This window comes from Sinohyriopsis cumingii, chromosome 14, assembly GCF_028554795.1.
Source record: "Sinohyriopsis cumingii isolate HCF-2022 chromosome 14, ASM2855479v2, whole genome shotgun sequence".
Classification (NCBI taxonomy): Eukaryota; Metazoa; Mollusca; class Bivalvia; order Unionida; family Unionidae; genus Sinohyriopsis; species Sinohyriopsis cumingii.
This window is the reverse complement of record NC_142974.1, coordinates 23427781-23449910: the sequence shown is the minus strand read 5'-3', so window position 1 is coordinate 23449910 and position 22130 is coordinate 23427781. Positions and strand designations below refer to the sequence as shown.

Here is a 22130-nt window from a genome sequence, read left to right as displayed (position 1 = left end):
TTAATATGTACTTATCGATATTCAATAACTCGTCATGGTCTTATAAGATAAGTATGATAAATTTGGCTCTATGGTGCCAGTGCTTACATTATTGCTTTCCTTAATTATGGACCTTCTATGGACAACGGATAGTTTCAATACCCCAATTCGCTGAAAAGTCATCAATATTTAAGCATTGATATTACTTACTGAATATTCTCTGACTTCTGATAATTAAATGGCCCTGTGAACCAGAAATTGGCTACAAAACATTGTATATTAGCCTCAAGTGTTCGTTACATTTATTTTTATTACCGACATCGTTCTGTTTTTAATTATAAGCATCATTATAGGTTACGGAATTAAATGTTCATAGCACACATCGACCAAATGTTTGTCTATGAATTTCATGACTTTGTGGAGGAGGTTTCATCGGTTTTTGTTTTTACTGTCTTTTAACTGTCTGTTTGACATTTTTAGAAACGTTTTATTTTAATAAGATAATCCATTAATGTATACACTCCAAACAAATACCCTTGAAATTGAAATGTGTCATCTGCTTCAGTTTTTACCATATATTTAGTCTTTCTACTGATTAGAAAGCATTGTTATATTATACCCATTGTCTTTCAAATATTAATTCATCCGCACGTACCCTATGGAAGTATATGTTTTGTGAACCTGTTTAGCCGGGGTAAACATCTAGTACAAGATATCTTAACATATGCTCACAACTTAGATCAAATACTGAACAATAATGAATGCACTGACAGGCGCAAAATGGCATAGTTTAGTATTGTTAAATAAATTTCATAGTTACCTCGTGATGATCTGGGCAAGAAAGTAAAGTTTGTTTACAATAAGTGGAATACCAGTGTAAAGAACAATATTATAGGAAGACTACGAAAATAATGGTTGCAGTTAGTAGTAAATATATAATGAAAACAACGGCTAAGGATATAGGTTTAAAATTGCTGGTGTTGTTTATAACTTTATTGGAAACGTTTAGAGAAAGACGAACTACCACTATGTTGTCCATCCCTCTAGAGGTCACTGTGCGAAATAAAACATGAAGAAGAAAAAACATCGTGGTCTCAAGTCAGGTACACAGTGACATTGATTGTGGACAAGAGCAAGTCCAAAGTACAATTATACATAACAGATAATGATGGAGAAAAAACTAGCAAATACAAATTTAATATACAAAACATTATTAACAAAAAGGAAAAATGAACTAGGTAAAAAGAACAAGTGAAACATGGATAAAAACAAAACCACCTGAACCCGTATAACATCATAGTAAACATAGTGCAAAGAAAACAGGTCAATTTAACTAAAGATAATTAACCATGAGTTTAACAGCGAATGTATGAACGATGTTTGGTCAATTACGATAGGAACACTAGTTACTGAAAGACATGTGATACAAATGGACAATAACAAGAAAATGCTTCATGAGTGACAAAAGGCAAAAATGCACTCAAACAAACTGAAAGAGTACTTAACGCCAAATTATAGTAACAACATATATAAGAACTATACCTACATCTACGCGCAGAAGGCCATGGAATAGATGAAATCATTCAAATCCAGCCTCCAGAAGTTAAAAGATACACAAGCCACATCTACAATGTAAATTATCCATATTTGTAAGTGTTGAACCAGATTTACAGATGGAATGGTCAATCGATCGATTGAGAGAGAGAGAGAGAGAGAGAGAGAGAGAACATGCATAATGTTATCGACGTTCTTAAATATAAATTGTCGCCTACCAGTTATATGATCATTTGGAAGAAAAATGTATACCTGAGAGAACGTTAAAGAGTTACCGACAATATTAAAGATGAATCAGTTACCGAAAATGTGATACGTTAGTATTTGTAAGATGAAGAGGGAGGTGGGAAAAGACCATAAAATGGAATCAATGAAAAAGTATCCAACACGTTATGAGGTTATCTGACTCGCGTCTTTGAAATATGTTCGTATCTCAATGCGAATGCTGATATAACTAACAGAAATACAGTAACCAATATTTATTTTTAAAAAAAACATTATGCTACATTCAGCCTTATTGAAAAAACGATATGTGCATATCCACCAATGTAGGGACAGTAACGATAGGTCCCACCGAATGATAAGAAAAATATAAAAGTAGTAAAAGCTAATAGTATGGGCATCTTACAGAGACATGAAACGGGTGGTCCAAATTAGGGGTCAGGTCGAAATATTAGGATATCCAAATGCATTCATGTTTGCATCTCATATTTCCAGATGTATTAAGATAACGAATATACAAAAAACAGTAATTATAATCACACTGAACGTTCAGGTTATTATATATATATATATATATATATATATATATATATATATATATATATATATACTCCATTGTGTAGTGTCTTTGATGAACTTGATCAAGATATATACCTGTCCATAATGCACTTGAGACATACACTGATACCAATTAGCTGTGAAAGTTTGACAGAAAAGGAAAAATAAATTAGCCTTATCGAGATAGAGAACATAGTGAAAGTTAAAGTACATTTCCTTGAAATGGTACACCAAATTGTTATATAATGCCTATGAAATCAAACAATAATAAGGAATTGAAAGTGGGTACAGTTAGGTCTGAGCGTAGGGTTAAGGGTACTATATATCTGTTTTGCCATACCCTAAATAAAACGGTGACTTCCGATAACATAACATAACATACACAGCAATCGTTGGAGTCAGTCCATAACAATATCGACCCATTACATCTTCTGTTCATACTTGTTTAAGTAATGAAACTATCTAACATTGGCTGGTTGGGCGCAGGCTTTGCAATTGATTTGTGATCCTTACAGTTGATCAAGTGAGACTTCTTAAGGCTTGCTCTTGTTGAACAAAGTATATTAATTATAATCATGTTATGTTATGTACTAATTTATTTATCATTAATGGTTATGCACGCTCTATTGGTTTGCTTGACTATAGTAAGGAGACACAATCTGTTCTAAACTATTATATATTGCATGTGTTGTTTCTTGAAGATTATTTCAAAGTCAGAAAGTAAGATACTCATTCAGATTCTACGGAAAACAAATAGGAAGAAACATGAACTTTATACACATAGTACATATGTGCTAAAGCTTATCAAGGTTATTCAGTAATTTGAATCAAGTTTAGTAGGAGAATTAATTGGTATGACACCGATGTCTTGTGGCTTTATTTACTAAAGCTAAACCAATTAATTGCTATTACTTAATAGTAATATCAATTCATTACTGATTACTAAATGTTCTGCACCTTAAATATCATCCAATAACTAACATCCAGTAATTATTGATTGATATACATTTTTACGTACAATCAAAAGCGCGCGCCCGCGTTTCGAAAATCCTGGATGAGTTAATAACAATTGTCCCGGAATCAGCAAAACCGAAACACTGTTATAATAAAAGGTGGTTTCGAATTCATGAAATTTAATCGACACTTTCAAATTCACGATTGCAGTAAAAGACCAGTTGCGATCGGTTAACACGGCATATTATATGTACAAAATGTTTACAAGCTTGAAAATGTATGATCCAGGATGATGATGAATGGGTACGACATTCAAACCATATAATTGTCTACTTTTGCCACCACGACTGTCCTTGACTGCATAATGCAAGCTCTTGTTACAGCTATTGCAGTACACAACATGACGTATGACCATTTAAAAGGTAAACTGGTTTAGAACAACATAAGTGATGTCATAATGAATTGATACATGGGGATTCAGATCAGACTAGATCACAAAGGATGGGCACTGTACCATATGGCAGTTACACAAACACACACACACATGAACGCGCACACACATACACACACACCATGCATATATATACTGCAGACAGTACACAGCCCGGGAGAAATAAAACAGGTACCCTGACTGGGTTATGGAACTTTGTTTTATCTTAAAATCAAAAAAGAAGATCGTATCCGAATTACAGATGAAAATGATGTAACGTGGGGTAATCTGAGGACATCGGGGACAATGCTAGTGTTATATTTACATCTTTTGGAAAAATCAGAATATGAAATCGCGTTCTCAAACTATATGAATGTACATGGTTAAAGGGAATAAAATTATTACCGTGACATTAAAGTGATAATGTTCAGTGGCTGATGAAGCAGTAAAGTCACCATCTCAGTCAAGATAATACTGATTGTTTAATCTGCAGTTTTTGGTATTTGACAATTATAACATGCAAGTAATAACATGAATTAAAATAAAGATTTACCTGTAAGGGTTACTATAAATTCACATTTATGGTCATTATACTAAATGGACCCGTCTCGGAATACTCTGCCTAAGTATTTAGTCCATGTAATTAATTTAATTAATTCTTATTTCAGGTACTGGATCTTCTGCAATTATATTTTTATCTCTACGTGCAGTCAGGATATTATTTACTTATATTCTTAAAGCCTGTGTTGAACATTTTGAGTTACACTGATCATTTCTGATCATGGTTGCTGAGTTATTACTGGCTATTTTTCCCCTAATCTGCGGCGGTCAGATCTTCACCCAGGACAGTGGATATCTGGTTTCAATCATTTTGTTGTTTTTATAGTTTCCGATGCTTTTTAAATTAATGAGAGAACATTAATATAGCAGATGATAAATTATATTAAATCTAGCTTATTTGTGAAGTTATGGCTGGTGGAAATTACTGAGCAGAATCCTAACAAACAAAACAATCGACAAGTGGGTCAGCAGCATCCGTCAAATATTAACTGTGCTATACATCTGCTAAGATTTTGTAAAGAAATGTCGAAATCATGCATATAATTATTGAATATTGTGTCCCGTTTTGAATGAAATTACGTGGTCTTTCGATGCTCGCACGATACTTTACTGGTGTTGCTAGGAGCGCGATTGTAGAAAATGCAATTGTAGACCGCACGAAAAAGGAAGTCATCACGTGCTCGAAGAAAATCGTCAATTAAATGCTCACACAGATCTGTATTCCATTTATACACAACGATACATCAATAATCAGTTTCGTGCTATATATCCACATTGATTGGTATTCTAAAGATTGATCAGGTTTAGCAAAACTAGGTTCAAGTACAAATTATCGAGAATGCTAACAGCTAAACCTCGCTAACCCCCATAAATGACGGGCGCGAAATCTATCGTACCAAGCACCTTAAATTCGAAGGAAAACTTAAAAGTACCTTACTCTGGAAAAAGACTCATAGACCAGCAATGGTGTATTTTGCACAAGCATGGGGACTGATTTTCGCTTCCTACAACATAACCTGTTCGAGTTTAGGTTAAACCTGGATAGATATCGTCTAGTCCAACCAACGGTGTGAAAAAGACAATTAACAATGATATATTTAAAGAGTTACTTTTCTATGAAGCTGTTAGTTGCAGATACTAAGCTGATGCGCTCTGTTTTAAGCACTATATTACTGTTATTAGGCGTTTACAGTTTTTAAAATTAATGTTAATTAGAAATCTGATGACAAGTATGGGGTAATTTTCCACTGGATGGTTCATTCAGGTAGATTATGTTGAGACGTCGGATAATTTGACACATCAGTTGTAGGACGTATAGCGACCTAAAAGTAGTAATACATCCATAACGTCTATAAAAGGGCAGAGTTGATCAATTAATTAATTCTTATCTCAGGGATTATGTTCTAATATAATTCTGCAGATGTATTTAATGTTGCGTTGATATATAATTTGAAAGGAAATGATTAGTTTCGACTATGCATTGGAATTACGAGTGCCCTTTGCCTCTGGAGTAAAGTATTATACTGTGATTATTTTGATTGTATTCCAAATGAGTTCTGAACAATGATATTGTGATACATCTAGACTGTGTGCGCATCCACTCATTCCCTAACATGTTATTTGTTCAGAGCATTCAACTCTTTTAGTCGTATATAAAACCTTTCTAAGACTATTTCGAATTTAATCTATAATATTTAATACATAATAGGCTAGGTTAATTATACATTTTCTTTATAAGACTTAGAGAATTAAATTATGTGTGAAGTTTTGCAAATCTATTTTTTCTTCTGTTTCATAATTTTAGACCATAGAGAAGTAACACTTTAAAATTGCTAACAAACTCTGAGAATACTTACAGTGAAGGGGGACAAGAAGCTGGAAGCAAATGCCAATGAGAATATATTGCAAACCGGTTCGCCTAAGCGATCTCGTACCTAAACAAGTACCTACATGAGATATAAAGGAACAAAGAGTTCAATGAACAATCCAGGCTATACTTATATTAATCATGTTTGAAGACGAAATTGAATCCACCCCAACAACAGCACCCATGTTTGGTGTTAAATCCTAAAACGAGTGAGTAAAGGACAAAGGTCACATGTCTTTGAGAATGGCTAATCAGGCAAAGAGAGACGCCTTCGGCACGCAAGCTGTCCAAACATCTGCTGCTTCTGATTTACGTCGTTCATTGGACAACGACATTCATGACCCTTAAGGATGTGTGCATCTGCGCATGAATTAGTGTTACTGTTGTCCGAAGCCTCCCTCACAAGTCACTGCACATCACTACAAGATCGATACTCGTTCCTTCTACTGTATTTCTCTTTCTTCATTTGCATTTCTCTTTCGATTTTTTTCTCTTTCTCTCAGCATTGTTCTCTCTTGTCTTCATCCTCTCTCTGAATTTGTATATCTTTTCTCTCTCAGTTTGATTTTGGATTTCCATTATTACTTTCTGAAGCTGCATTTTTATAAGCTCTTGTTCCATCTGATTTTAAACAACAATTCATTGAAGGTACTAAAGAAATGGTATACCGATTTACTAATCAAACACAAAGCACTTTTATCCAACATTTTCCCCACCAAATATTGAATCAAGACATTCTTTATATTTTGCTTTGTTAACGAAGCCTTTGTTTCGGGAAGATTATAATGTGTGGTAAGCTGGTCCGTTATTAAAGAGTCTACCCATCCTGGGTAGGATTTAAAACAAAGTTCTTCACTTAAGATGACGCTGTTACAGTTTGTTGGTTTCAACACCATTTCTAAAATATGTTAATGGAAGATCTTCTCACAGTGGTACTGGAAATTTCGAAAAGAAGGAAATTTAAATTTCAATAGCAATGTTTTTATTCTTTGAAATATTTAAAGAAATTCTAATCCATTACGAATCATCAATATCAGTTACGGGTCTATTGTCAAAATAATATCAAGAATAGCAAAATCAAAAAGTGAAAAGTAATTTATTTCCTAGAATAAAAGTTAAACTTTTAAAGGAAGTTCTAATATTGTGAATTAAATCAGGACTAATCCTAAATGTTCTATCACAAGTGAAAACGTAAGCTGTGTTCCGAATTAATTCTGTATTTAAATGTAATGAGGTGCCAACTGCATCGGATGAGCTGGTGCTTGAACGCTGATATATCCCTAATTTCCTTGGATGAATTCATAATATTTTCCAATTTGTTTTAGTCAACAAATGTCAGTGAGCATGTTATAATTTCAATGAGAAATTTATAATAACTTATTCCTCTTAAAATAAATCTAAATACATTTGAACTAAAAGTAGCACTGAAATACTTGTGTTTCCATCAAACAAGCACACTGCCACCTGCCATTTGACGCAATAAAAATCCCTATACATATATCAATGCTAATGGAAATAGCCAAGGAAATCGTACACAATGTCAGGTCCGTTAACACAAACAAACCTAAAAAGGCAGGTAAGCTATGACCTTCTCGAGAGTAAAATCACCTTTCGTAAGCTCAAATCCTAGTAAACATGTTGTGATCATAACCCGCTACACTCTAGACTAAAATTGACAGTCTCTAATCGTAGACAAACGTTCATCACACAATATAAATATACCTGTTGTTGTTGACTATAAGAGGCATAACGTATTACCTAATTTAAACAATTAGGATGACTATAGACCATACCATAGTCCTTGAAAATGAGTTTGATACTTTGTGAGATGCATATTTGAAATTTCAGAACCAAATTTTATTAATAATGGACAAAAGGAATAAAACTGAATTTAAAGTATTTAATTTCCTCGGGTTTCACCATATAGTTTTAAGATAAAAGCGTCAGACATCTCACGCCCCAAAATTCTTAGAAATAGTAATTCGTCCGAGTCTACCCAACACGTGTATGTGTCACGTACGCCTATTTGTCCTGGGTAAAAATTTAGTACATACTAGCGTGCCAACAATCTAGATTTGATCATTTACAAACTTGAGTAAGTGTAAACACGCAGATTGCTCTAATGTTAAAGCTATTAAATGGGAAGAAAGTACAAATTGATTTTAATCAGGAGTGTACCTTTGTAAGGAACAATATCACAAGAAAATTACAAAAATGGTGCATCATCGATGGATTGTCATTATTAGTGCATACATTGTGGAAACAATAGCGATGGGTCTGTTTACCGCATTTCCGGTGTTGTTTTTGACTTTATTGGAAAATTTTACAGAAAGTCGCGAAATAACTGCCACTACGATTTCTCTACTCCTAGGGGTCTCAGGATGTACCGGTAGGCAAACTGAACGTTCATCTCAGCAGCAGAACTAATATGAGAGAGCGAAAGGGTGGAGGAATAAATATTGTTCGATAACATAATACAATAATGAAATATCATCAACAAATTAAAGTTTTTTTTTATATATTACTGTTTGATCTCATGGCGGAAAATTTGTGATGATTTTATTTTACATAGTAATTAATGCCGATGTATGTTTATACTTTCCTGTCGACATACTCGATATATATATATATATATATATATATATATATATATATATATATATATATATATATATATATATATATATATATATATATATATATATATATATATATATATATATATATATATATATATATATATATATATATATATATATATATATATATATATATATATATATATATATATAATATTATGACATTTCGTTCTACTTAAAGGTGTCTTCAATGGAATATTAGTGCACCGAATAGGATCGAGCAGATCGGGATCGCTAGCTGGATTGTTGATGGGTTTTGGATGGATTGTGTCGTTCTTCTCGTCATCGATTCTTTATCTAGATTTATTATTGGCTGTTCCAATGGGTAAGTATTACTACTACTACTATTATTATTATTATTACTACTACAAATAATAATAAACATTGCAGTGGTGCTTTTTATGATAGCTGTATATAATCTTCTTCTGATCATGATTATGATGATGATGGTGATGGTGGTGTTGATGTCAATGACGACGATGACCAAGATAATGTTAAATGAATATGATATATGGTGGACAACAAACAGTTAGTTATGAAAGAAACTGAAAAGGTGAAGTCTGAATGAAAATTAAACGGTGAAGACGGGCAACTTCAGAAGTGGGCTACATAAGACGATGCATGGAATCGGAATCGGAATCGGAACCGGGATAGCTTATGTAGATCATAAAACAATGAGAGAAGCAAAAGCAGCCTTAGTGTTCCAACTGTTCAGCGTAATCAATAACATGTGGTTAGTACCAATCTCATCTTGAACACCTACTGTTATGGAATAGAGACTGTCGACTTAAACGACGGATTTCAATCGATCAATCGAGAGATAGAGATGGAAAGATAACCCTTTTGTGTTTAAACATAGTAACAATTCATTACTCAATTTCAGTGAAGTACAACCGTTATATCCACCCGGTAGCAACTATATGCGTTCTTGTTCGATGTTTACCTCTAAAGCTTAACGATAAAAGACGTTTGCTTTAAAAAGGCAATATCAAATAATGGCTTAGATAAATTCACCCAAATGGTTTGTTTCAGGAGGGACTCAAAGGCTGCACATAAAGACTTCAGAGACGAATCTTGATTCATGCCAGTTAGGACGCCCGTCGATTTCATTAAATCAAAACAAATACCAGTGACACCTAAAAAATACCGACGATAAACGAGGTTCATAGAACAACAAAATCGAACGAACACGATCACCACAACCTAGAATAATAAAACATCTTAAGAGTAGTGCAAAACAAACAAGTATATTTAATTAATGATAATGAATCAAGAGTTTAATGGTGCTAACACGATGTTTGAATCACAAGAGTTTAATGGTGATAACACGATGTTTGAATCACAAGAGTTTAATGGTGATAACATGATGTTTGAATCACAAGAGTTTAATGGTGATAACACGATGTTTGAATCACAAGAGTTTAATGGTGATAACACGATGTTTGAATCACAAGAGTGTAATGGTGATAACACGATGCTGAATCACAAAAGTGTAATGGTGATAACACGATGTTTGAATCACAAAAGTGTAATGATGATACCATAATGTTTGAATCACAAGAGTGTAATGGTGAAAACACGATGTTTGAATCACAAGAGTGTAATGGTGATACCATGATGTTTGAATAACAAGAGTGTAATGGTGATAAAATGATGTTCGAATCACAAGAGTGTAATGGTGATAACACGATGTTTGAATAACAAGAGTGTAATGGTGATACCGAGATGTTTGAATCACAAGAGTGTAATGATGATAATATGATGTCTGAATCACAAGAGTGTAATGGTGAGAACACGTTGTTTGAATAACAAAGGTGTAATGGTGATACCATGATGTTTGAATAACAAGAGTGCAATGGTGATAAAATGATGTTTGAATCACAAGAGCGTAATGGTGATAACACGATGTTTGAATAACAAGAGTGTAATGGTGATACCGAGATGTTTGAATCACAAGAGTGTAATGGTGATAGAATGATGCTTGAATCGCAAGAGTGTAATGGTGATAACACGATGTTTGAATAACAAGAGTGTAATGGTGATACCATGATGTTTGAATAACAAGAGTGTAATGGTGATAACATGATGCTTGAATCACAAGAGTGTAATGGTGATAACACGATGTTTGAATAGAAAGAGTGTAATGGTGATACCATGATGTTTGAATCACAAGAGTGTAATGGTGATAACACGATATTTGAGTCACAAGAGGATAATGGTGATAACACGATGTTTGAACAACAAGAGAGTAACGGTGATACCATGATGTTTGAACCACAAGAGTGTAATGGTGATAACACGATGTTTGAATCACAAGAGTGTAATGGTGATACCATGATGTTTGAATCACAAGAGATTAATGGTGATAACATGGTGTTTGAATAACAAGAGTGTAATGGTGATACCATGATGTTTGAATTACAAGGGTGTAATGGTGATAACACGATGTTTGAATCACAAGAGTGTAATGGTGATAACACGATGTTTGAATCACAAGAGTGTAATGGTGATACCATGATGTTTGAATCACAAGAGTTTAATGGTGATAACATGATGTTTGAATAACAAGAGTGTAATGGTGATACCATGATGTTTGAATCACAAGGGTGTAATGGTGATAACACGATGTTTGAATCACAAGAGTGTAATGGTGATAACACGATGTTTGAATCACAAAAGTGTAATGGTGATAAAATGATGTTTGAATCACAAGAATGTAATGGTGATAATATGACACTTGAATCACAAGAGTGTAATGGTGATAACACGATGTTTGAATAGAAAGAGTGTAATGGTGATACCATGATGTTTGAATCACAAGAGTGTAATGGTGATAACACGATGTTTGAGTCACAAGAGGATAATGGTGATAACACGATGTTTGAACAACAAGAGAGTAACGGTGATACCATGATGTTTGAACCACAAGAGTGTAATGGTGATAACACGATGTTTGAATCACAAGAGTGTAATGGTGATACCATGATGTTTGAATCACAAGAGTTTAATGGTGATAACATGATGTTTGAATAACAAGAGTGTAATGGTGATACCATGATGTTTGAATCACAAGGGTGTAATGGTGATAACACGATGTTTGAATCACAAGAGTGCAATGGTGATAACACGATGTTTGAATCACAAGAGTGTAATGGTGATACCATGATGTTTGAATCACAGGAGTTTAATGGTGATAACATGATGTTTGAATAACAAGTGTGTAATGGTGATACCATGATGTTTGAATCACAAGAGTGTAATGGTGATAACATGATGTTTGAGTAACAAGTGTGTAATGGTGATACAATGATGTTTGAATAACAACAGTGTAATGGTGATAAAATGATGTTTGAATCACAAGAGTGTAATGGTGAGAACACGATGTTTGAATAACAATATTTTAATGGTGATAACATGATGTTTGAATCACAAGAGTTTAATGGTGATAATACGATGTTTCAATTACAAGAGTGTAATGGTGAGTGTAATGGTGATAATATGATGTTTGAATCACATGTGTTTAATGGTGATAACATGATGTTTGAATCACAAGAGTTTAATGGTGATAACAATGCATACATAGAGTTTAATACTGACTGCAAGACGTTTTGGACACGCCAAAGAAGAAAGGACCAGAACTACTTGAACAGACCAGACATAAACTGCCTAAACACTAAGGGCAAGCAGAATATCTGCAAACTCGTGATTAATACACCATCATGAAATGTAAATACTTTAAACAGAATCACACCAATGGAATCAATAAAAACGCTCTGCACAATTCTAAGAATCAATATCAAAATATTAAAAATCGACGAAGTCCATATTAGCTGTACCAAAAGCAAGAATGTGTAAGTACGTTTCCTGTTTTAAAGACACCGAGGTCCAAATATCATCACTAAATAAGATATTACTAGAGAAAAAAGACCCACATCACAGATAATAATGGTATCTACGATAATACGCCGGCCTTGTGTTTATTTTGAACAGCATTATGCGAATCTACAGCGATGTTTTCAACAGTCAAGATGATTCATTCGAAGTGTAAGAGGTGGAGGACGAACCTGTCGATACAATGGGTTAATTGAAAATGTTTACAAGACAATATGAGGTTACCTCAATCGCTACATATATGATGCATTACACGGTATTACTCCATCACCATGAAAGCTGAAACAGTTAAAAACATTAAACCCAATAATCTAGGTTTTCTCAGTAAATGCTACTTCTGGCTTTATTGGGAAAACGATAGTTAAGTAGAATCTATTGTGTGGTAATTGATTCTGATTCCCACCGACTTATAGAAGAATAGTCCAAACGTTTCAAATAATATTAGCATTATATCTCAGCATGTTAAAACAACAAGGAGGGATACATATACCGTTTGGTCAGAACTTGCAAAGGACCTACCACAGATCAATTTTGTGAACGCAAGCCTTGTAAATGCAAGCACGTTTAAAATAATAATTGTACAATATTGACGATATAGAAATTAGCAAGATATAGATTATGCAAGCAATGGATGAAAACATCATGAGACTCCATACTCAGGTATGGGCATGCAATAATTATTTTCACATGGAAGTTCTGATCGATGTACATATATTATATGTGAAGCCAAACTGAAGTGTGTGTGTGTGTGTGTGTGTGTGTGTGTGTGTGTATTTTAACGTAGCTTTAACAACTTTTCAGTCATATCGCTACGATGTCGGCAGTGTGGCAGATTATAGTGATGTCCAGCACTGGGTCATGCATCAGACATGTAGCATGATGTCCCACTCAGTCACATTATCATGACACCAGCCCGACCAGTCCTAACAATAACCTCTTAATGGTGAGCGCCAAATGAGGCAGCTTCTAGTACTATTTTTGTAAGTCTTTGGTATGATTCGGCCAGGGATCTAACCCACAACCTCCTGCTTAGGCCCCGGAGCAGTCCAAACTGAAGACTTTGATAAAGTAGATTGAGATCCAGCAAAGCTGATGCTCGTCTACGCTGCAGTGTAGCAAACTCTCAATACTACCTTCAAAGGAACAGCTACGAATAAGACGTTTAAAAGTAGACAAAATAACGAAATATGTCTAATCATATTGCTAACACTGCTAAGGCCATTTAAAAGCAATCAAGCAATCCAAACAAGACGATGCTGGATGCTGGTTTCACCTGGATGAAATTCAGTTATACAGACGGATTTGTGACGGTTGAAAGAGGACAGTTAATAATGCTTAACACTGTCGTATTTGTATACAGAATGTGTAAGAGTACGATGACTCATGATCGGATCACTCACTACAACATTCTAGCCTATAGTTATTTCAAACGTTGTCACAAGAAGTTATGTATGGAACAATAATGTGCACTCCATTCAAATTATATTCGAAGCACATTAGGAGACGTATTGATTCCTAATCACAGTATAGAAGTTCTGATAAAGGTCCACATAGAGATCTAAATGGGAACTCATCACAAATCTCAGAAGTTGCACCATCTGACAATTAGGGTAAGCACACAAAAGAAAAACACACCATGCATATGAAGTACTCACTATGCACAGCCCTAAAGAAATAAAACATGTCTGCGTACGTAGTTGTGGATCTTAGGTTTATCTGGACCACATCAACCTAGATCGCATCAGTAATTCTTAACGAAATGAGTAAAATGTAAGATAAAATTTAAAAGTATTGAGGATGACATTCAAGATGTCCGGTTGTGGATAGTTAAAAATAACTCGGTAGAAAAGCTTCAAAAAATTACCATAATTCAATTAAAATATATCAATCAAAGGCAGCTTAGATAATAAACACCATTATCTATATCAAATCGATTAATTATCCTTCTGTCTTTCATGACATTTAATAAGTGCAAGATAAAGAAATAAAATTAATAAAATAAAAGTATATCTGTAATAGTTTCTATATTCTGGTCTTCCTGGTCATAATGTTAAATGACCATGCCCTGAATACTCTGCTTAGTCATTTAATCCATGTAATTAATTTAATTAATTCTCGTTTCAGGTATTGGAACGTCCGTGGTTCTGATAAGCACAAACAATATTCTGAGTCATCATTTTACCGGATATGCTAGAATAATTGCTCTTTCCGTGCAGTCAACGGCAGCTGCAATAGGCAGGCTAATATTCATTTATCTCCTTACCGAATGTTGTGAAACTTTCGGATTAAAAGGGACGTTTCTGATTATGGGTGGTGTTTTATTAAATTGCTGCATTATACCAATGCTTTGGCAAATGCCGCAATCTACAGAACGTAAAATCTCAAAGAAGTTACAATCACTATCAAATAAGAGTGTAATAACCCGTGCAAAAGAATGCTTCTCTCTGCAATGTTCACCAGTTCTGACACATACAATTTTCATTATATTTTGCATTGGCACGGCTTTCGTTTATGTTCCTCACAACGGATTTATAATAGTTTTCACAGACATAATGAAGAATCAAGGATTAAGTGAAGAAAACATAACCCTCGTGTATTTAATTCACAGTATATCAAACTTGCTTGGAAGGATTTCCTTTGGTGTCCTTGAACAAGTACCAAGAACTGGTATCATGTCTATACTCTTACTTAACGCGTGCATGTCAGTCATTTCGTTTGTGACTATACATTTAGCAAAGGACGTCAGTACCATCGCCGTTGCAAGTTTCTTCTTTGGGTTTGAATTTGGTGCAACAGTTTCAAGCTTCCCCATTTGTACAATGAAAATTCTAGGTATTGAACATATGCCACTTGGAATGGGGTTTCTATTCTCGTTGACAGGAGTTGGCAATGTAGTCGTAGGACCTATTTTTGGTAAGTACTCTCTCTATACCCATCAATATTTCAGAGTTGTTCAATTGATATGGAATGTCTTCCACGACGCTATCCAATGAGTGTCAAAGTACATTCTTCGACATTACTTTAGAACATGGAATAATGACTTAACAATGTGTGATTAGATAGACATACCTAACAATCCTCCTTGTCGTTGATGTTTCAAGTTGCTAGAATAATGATGTAATTGAGATGATGAATTAAATGGAGAGAACAATATGAATATGAAATCCTTATTGTGAAACAAACTGCCTTGGGGTTTCAATGATGAAATGCAAATTGTGTGTGCAGTTAACCTTGACCAAATGTTGTACTGTTACACATGCATTTCCAAATTTACCCACAAAGTATAGTCTGTTGTGCATTTTATTGCAATGTTCTTCGCTGAATAGATTGTCGCCACAAAAGGCTTTCACATAAAACATAATTTAAATTTTTGATACAATCTTATAGATTGTCCTTCACATAAAACATAATTTAAATTTTTGATACAATCTTATAGATTGTCCGTAACATAGGAGCTGAAAAGTATTAAATGTGTCCGTAGAAAAACACATATTTATAACAGATCGCTTTCAGCAGCCAAGAGCATGAGTAATCAATTTACGGCAGGTCGCAAATCACCAAAGTTTACCCAAGAACTCGTTTACATTTAATTGACGTTATCATTTTCTTTCAAATAGCAGTTTTTATGAGAATTGATTCGACATTTTCTTTTCATTATTTAGCAGCATTCAAGCTTTGCAATCATATTATGTTACTTACAAGGTTTATAGTGCTACGAAACATCTAGATAACATCTAATAATTTCATAGTCCAGCAGTAAGAATTGATTTTGAAAATGTTGACCATAAAACGAAAGCTGCATATACATGATATCAAGACATTATTTTTATTGATAATACTCATTTAATATTGCATCCAGTATGCCTATCCATATAATGCTCAGCTGTGTAGAGGACTGCGAGTAATTTTTACACATATCTTCACTGTATAGGACTCAATGAATTACGGCTATCACCTTTGTAATGCACTTTTTAAATTATAAAATCACTAACATCGTATTAACGAGAAGTGAAATTATTTGCACAGTCAAAACGTCATAGCAGATGCTACCATTTCTAACTAACCCTGCTTATTTAAATTGATGATATTGACTCGCAAACTTAAGAAAATTAACCGACATAACATTATTTGATATTTTTGCAATAATGACCACTCGTGTTTCTTTAATCGACTGACATTGATGTACGTGTTTCTTTCGTTTATTTATACAGGGCGAATTCGAGATAGTTCTGGATCCTACGCAATGTCTTTATGGATATCTACATCTAGTGCTGGTATTGCTGCAATCTTTTATCTTGCAGCAATATTTAGGAAGCGTCAGAGACAAAGGATTATAGTTATATCAGATATAGCGGAACACGTTTCTACAGTTACAAAATTGTAACGTAATGTTATGGAATGACTGATACTTGCGTGAATACATGTGTGGAAGAATTTGACTGGGAACCCTTTATCATTAAGATGTATCATGTTATTTAAGAACCGCTACACACACACACACACACACACACACACACACACACACACACATATATATATATATATATATATATATATATATATATATATATATATATATATATATAAAGTTTTTGCAGAGACTTCAATACAATAAAAAAATTATACATTTTGTATTGTTGTTCTTGAAGTATATTTGATATCTTCTATTCTTATTACTACGTGCTTCAAGTAAATGACGTAGTCATTTCTTATGCCTTCCTTTACGTGAACTCGGTTGAGTACATATGGTTTTTAAAGGCATGGGTTACCAAAATATTCAGGTGGTCTTTACAATTTATGAATGTTAATGATCGCAAATACAGTTTCAATATTTTATTGATGTTTTCTAATACATAGATGGTTGTATTAAAATAAATGAATACATAACTATTTCATAGAAATAAAAAAAATGATGTTGATCACACATTATAATGTGTGCACTTACTTAACTGGTGTTTTTTGACAAAAAGTGTACTCATTTTCTTTTTTAGAATTGTATATTAGTTAATCAGTTTAACATTTAATGATATCCACAAACATAATTTCAAGAAAACATGAGGGCTACGACAGTTAGATGTATTAGTGACTTTCTGAATTACTTATATTTTTGTACTGGGTATACAATGGAAACCTTCTTTTAAAGTTATTCGTACTTATTGTGAGACAGTGAGCCCATCTGGGACAGCGGTGCATCTCTCCCATATGAATGCACATTTCGAGATCATATATAATTTCACTGTGGTAATGACATAAATAGTCGAACTAGAGCTTGAACTTTTGGAAGCTTCATTGCTATTTTATTATGAGTAAAGCTTTATCCGTTTGATAAGATTAATGGTACATACCAGGTTTTAGTCAGTAAAAGCTATAGAATTGTCTTATAAAAGTGACTGAAAGCAAAACAAAACACCATAAAGCTACATCCCAAACACAAGAGCAGAAATGTGTTAGCCAAAGATGCACAACTACTTTTGCAGCTTGATAATCCGATTGAAATCATTTACAAAGGCTATTTTATATAGAAGGTAAACGTACTGCCCTATAGGAATATCTCAGCTTTTTATAGCATTTAAACTGAACTCCTGTGGTCAATGGTTCTATACCCGATGGGAGAGATATTTATCTCCCACTTCCCTTACATGAGTTAGACCATAATGTGTTAAACGTGAAACCATATGACGCACAGTGTATTATTTTTACCTTGTTTATACTAAATTCATCCAATGAAGGTACATACTATATATGTACAATAAAAAGCCAAAACCGCATATAACATAAACACGAAACTGGTATTTTAAGTCAAGTATCTTCCAACTATACGTTACCATGAGGAGTGTGCGAATTTGTCTTTTATGTTTAGAGATTTATTGGAAAAGACTATAACTTTTCCCACTTTTAGTGATTTCATTGCGCGGAAGATACCACGATTCCGTAAATTGCCGAGTTTTTCCGAGCTTTGATGAGACGACAGATCACGTGGTCCCGTGACGCAATACTAGCCTGTCCTCAAGTACAAACATACACATGGCGAGCGAGACAGACAGGAAGAGACCAGATTTGGGTTGCTAAATCAAAAGTTGAATATACTTCCTAGTTATGCTCATAACTATATCTGTTGAATTGTGTGTTAGCAATGTGTTTAAGACCTGACAGAAGAAGAGTACAACACTAAGAAGGCGTTCATGTTTCATATTTTGGAATTTAAAAAAAAGTAATTTGATTTTTAAATAAATACTTATACATTGTGTGCTGTGCAAAAATGTGATAAGGATTAAAGGATGGTGCCCAACGTAAAAATTAAAAATTGACCACAATGCAATAAATTCATTTAAGAAGGATGAGGTTCAATCGTATTTATATGTAAATGACATATTCATTACCTACCCCCCCCCACCCACCCACCCACACACACACACACACACCATCGAAGGTAGGATATCTTGAAAATATACATCCAACACTGAAACGCTGAGAGATAATACTGAATTCTGGGCGAAGAGACTAGAACTGGGACCGATTTGTGTGTGAAACAATATCCATTACCTTGGAGGTGTAAAAGGCATTGAAAACGGTTTTCATCGGTCGTAACTTAAGCATTAATTCTTCAAACCCCCAAAAAAACCCACAAATAAATCTGCAAAGCAGAAATCATAAGTAATTCATTTAAACATTAAGAAGCTCCCCTCTTATGATTCAATTACAGTGTATCTTACATGCAGGCTACAGATAGCGTATTGACAAATCTGATAGTATATACATGTCTGGTATAAATAGTTTATGTACTGTACTGGCCAGTGCTGAAATAAATTTGTTAGGCCCAGGCCCAGGGCTGGTGACTTAAATAAACTCACTAGCCCTGACTAAAATTCCACAAGCCCGGACAGTTCATACCTGTCAACTCTCAAGCCTGGAGAAACATCTCCCGAGTTTTCGCAGAGAACTCCCTATTATTACATTATGTCTGCCAATTTTCATTTCTCAGAAAAAGAAAAAAAAACATATCACACATAAACAGATAACACGTATACAATCCACAGATGCCATATTATATTTGTATCACTTGTGAATATTGTAGTGACGAAATAATAAATATCACACATTTTTTTTCTTCAGTAAATAGATCATTAAGATTAAACATTTTTCACGTAAATTTCAGATCTTTTAAATCACTGCAACATAATTGTATTAAAAAAAGCATAAAAAGAATGTCACCAATTAGCTTAAATCCCATGAATGATCAATGTGAATGTTGACTGATTTTCTCTGCAAAGAAAATCAATCTCCATTTCTGCCAAAGAAATTCGGCCAGTTAACGCCTGACATTCCTCTACCGTATATGTAAAGTTTAATTACAATGATTAACTGAAAAGATGAAATAAAAGAAAATATGCCACGCAGTATATTTGCCCCCAAAGAATTAATCCAGAATACATATTTTAGTCAGTAAACAGTGTTACACGCCTTAAGACTTAAACCTAAGGAAATAAGGTGGGATTTAAATGTGGGAAAAAACAGATTTTAACTGTTCAAATGAAGTCCTAGGCATCGTAAGCTACAACACAATAGGGCATCGTTTATTTGCCTATCAATTGCTGATGTTTACATATTCATATTATAGAACATGGTTTCTTTGAAGTATGTCTGAAGGGCAGTCCTTTTCACAAGATAAATGAATTGATAAGGATTAACTGTTAATTAGTCACACTGGCCTTACGCTTGTGTACTCAGATCTAACCTTTAGCTATTATGCAATTTAGCCACAGCTGACCAGAATATGAAAAAAGTGGCTTGTCCTGGGGGATAATAAGACATATCACAGGAAGAAATGGCGTGTCCCATGGGCGCTCGCACATTGGGGCAAGGGGTGGGGTCAATAGTAGCCTTCCCCCAATTTATATTGTCAGCCAGTTAAATTGAAACTTTGATTTTATACCTGACCTCTTTTCTTTTAGTCGCTGTTATTTAAACATTCCAAGGAATAGTTTTATTATCAGTTCCAATCATTACAGATTACCGTTTATACATAATACGTGTAACAGGCATAGACTGAAACTTTTTGTAATCTTTAATTTTTGTGTAAGATTACTGAAAATTGTGTTTTCTCGAAACATGACCGTGTCAGGGGTTTAGAATCTTATTTTTAGCATAGCTTCCATTTGATTAAAATCAGATCTCAATTTCACCTACGACAGAAGTGTTTTGATTTCGATTGTGCCGTGTTAAGGTATGTATGCCAACACCTTGAAAATGCACTTACTCATTTCATCAGCGCGATCAAAGTTTCTTCAAGCAAACATTTTTTTTTCCCGACAAACCAGACGGGCACCTAACTTTGAATACAGGATGGGCCTGATCTAAATTAGAGGGGCCCCTGTTGTCGGGCTATCACATTTTTAGCACTGCTAGTGTAGATAAAAGATTTGTGAATTGATTGTTGTATTTTGTGGTCACTTACTCGGCTTTCTGCCTATTTTCGTAACTCACACGTTTAACACTTTTCCCAGGATTTAAAATATCCAACGTTATGTCTGAAACAGCGACAACTTTTAGTCTAGGCCTAGCATTTGCGTATCCTAGAACTGAGGTTTTTTTCAGGATCCTTCTCGTAACATTGCTTTGAGAAATGTAATGCTGTATGGTGTTGCTTTGAAATCGATTCGCTTGTAATAATGCATCCATACTTTCTTTATGCCTTTATCTTTGGAAAAGAAAAAGAAATGTTGTCCACAGGCTTTTCTTAATGTGCTGTTACACTCGTAAGCAACGCAAAACGGCATTGTCTTTTACTCTGGCAACTCCCAGCTGGGATGCTGGAGTCACTACTATGACGTCACATCCCGAAAGTAACCGAATAGGAGCGGAAATTTTGCATACGAGGTCACGGAAATACAGCTCCTAGAAGAAATGCCAATATTTAAATATTGGCATTACGGTCGCAGATGTTACTTCAGAATCAGGTTTTCTTAGATAGTGCTTTTATTATTATTCTGTGTTTCCATTGGTTTCTGGTCTCCTTTAAAACTGTTCCAGTCACAATATCCTGACGCCGGGCTGGCCTGTCCTAACAATAACCACTTAATGCTTAGCACAATGCGAGGCATCTGTTCGAAACTGTTTTATAAATCTTTGGTGTGACTTGGCCGAGGTTCGGACCGCAACCTCCCGCATCCGAAGCGGACGCTGTAATCACTAATCCACCAGAATTGTCAGATTTGATGAGGAAAAGAAAGATAAGGATAATCATATCAATAAAAATAATAATTAAAGGCTTTGTGAAAAGACACAAAGGGAAGGACAAAGCACGAAGATATCCATTGCATGAAAAATATAACGAAATTACAGAAAGAAACATGGACAGTTAAGTTAACAGACATACAAACGAACACGTGCATATAAAAATATATAAACTGTGTTTTCTTAATAAAAATAATATGTGTTTCCATTGTCTAAGTTTTTATTGCGACATCAGATCATT

At 34.2% G+C, this 22130-nt stretch overlaps 1 protein-coding gene across 1 annotated transcript in view; it reads left to right on the top strand.

The window, feature by feature from the left end:
- Window positions 1-17165, top strand: part of LOC149783422 (uncharacterized) — a 64280-nt gene extending 47115 nt beyond the window's left edge. Inside the window, exons 6-9 of the mRNA XM_089932838.1 lie at window positions 8296-8514; window positions 8946-9089; window positions 14780-15568; window positions 16867-17165. Coding sequence (XP_089788964.1) covers window positions 8296-8514; window positions 8946-9089; window positions 14780-15568; window positions 16867-17039 — 1325 coding nt within the window. The 3' untranslated portion in view covers window positions 17040-17165. The remainder of the gene's footprint in view (window positions 1-8295; window positions 8515-8945; window positions 9090-14779; window positions 15569-16866) is intronic.
- Window positions 17166-22130: the final 4965 nt, after the last annotated feature.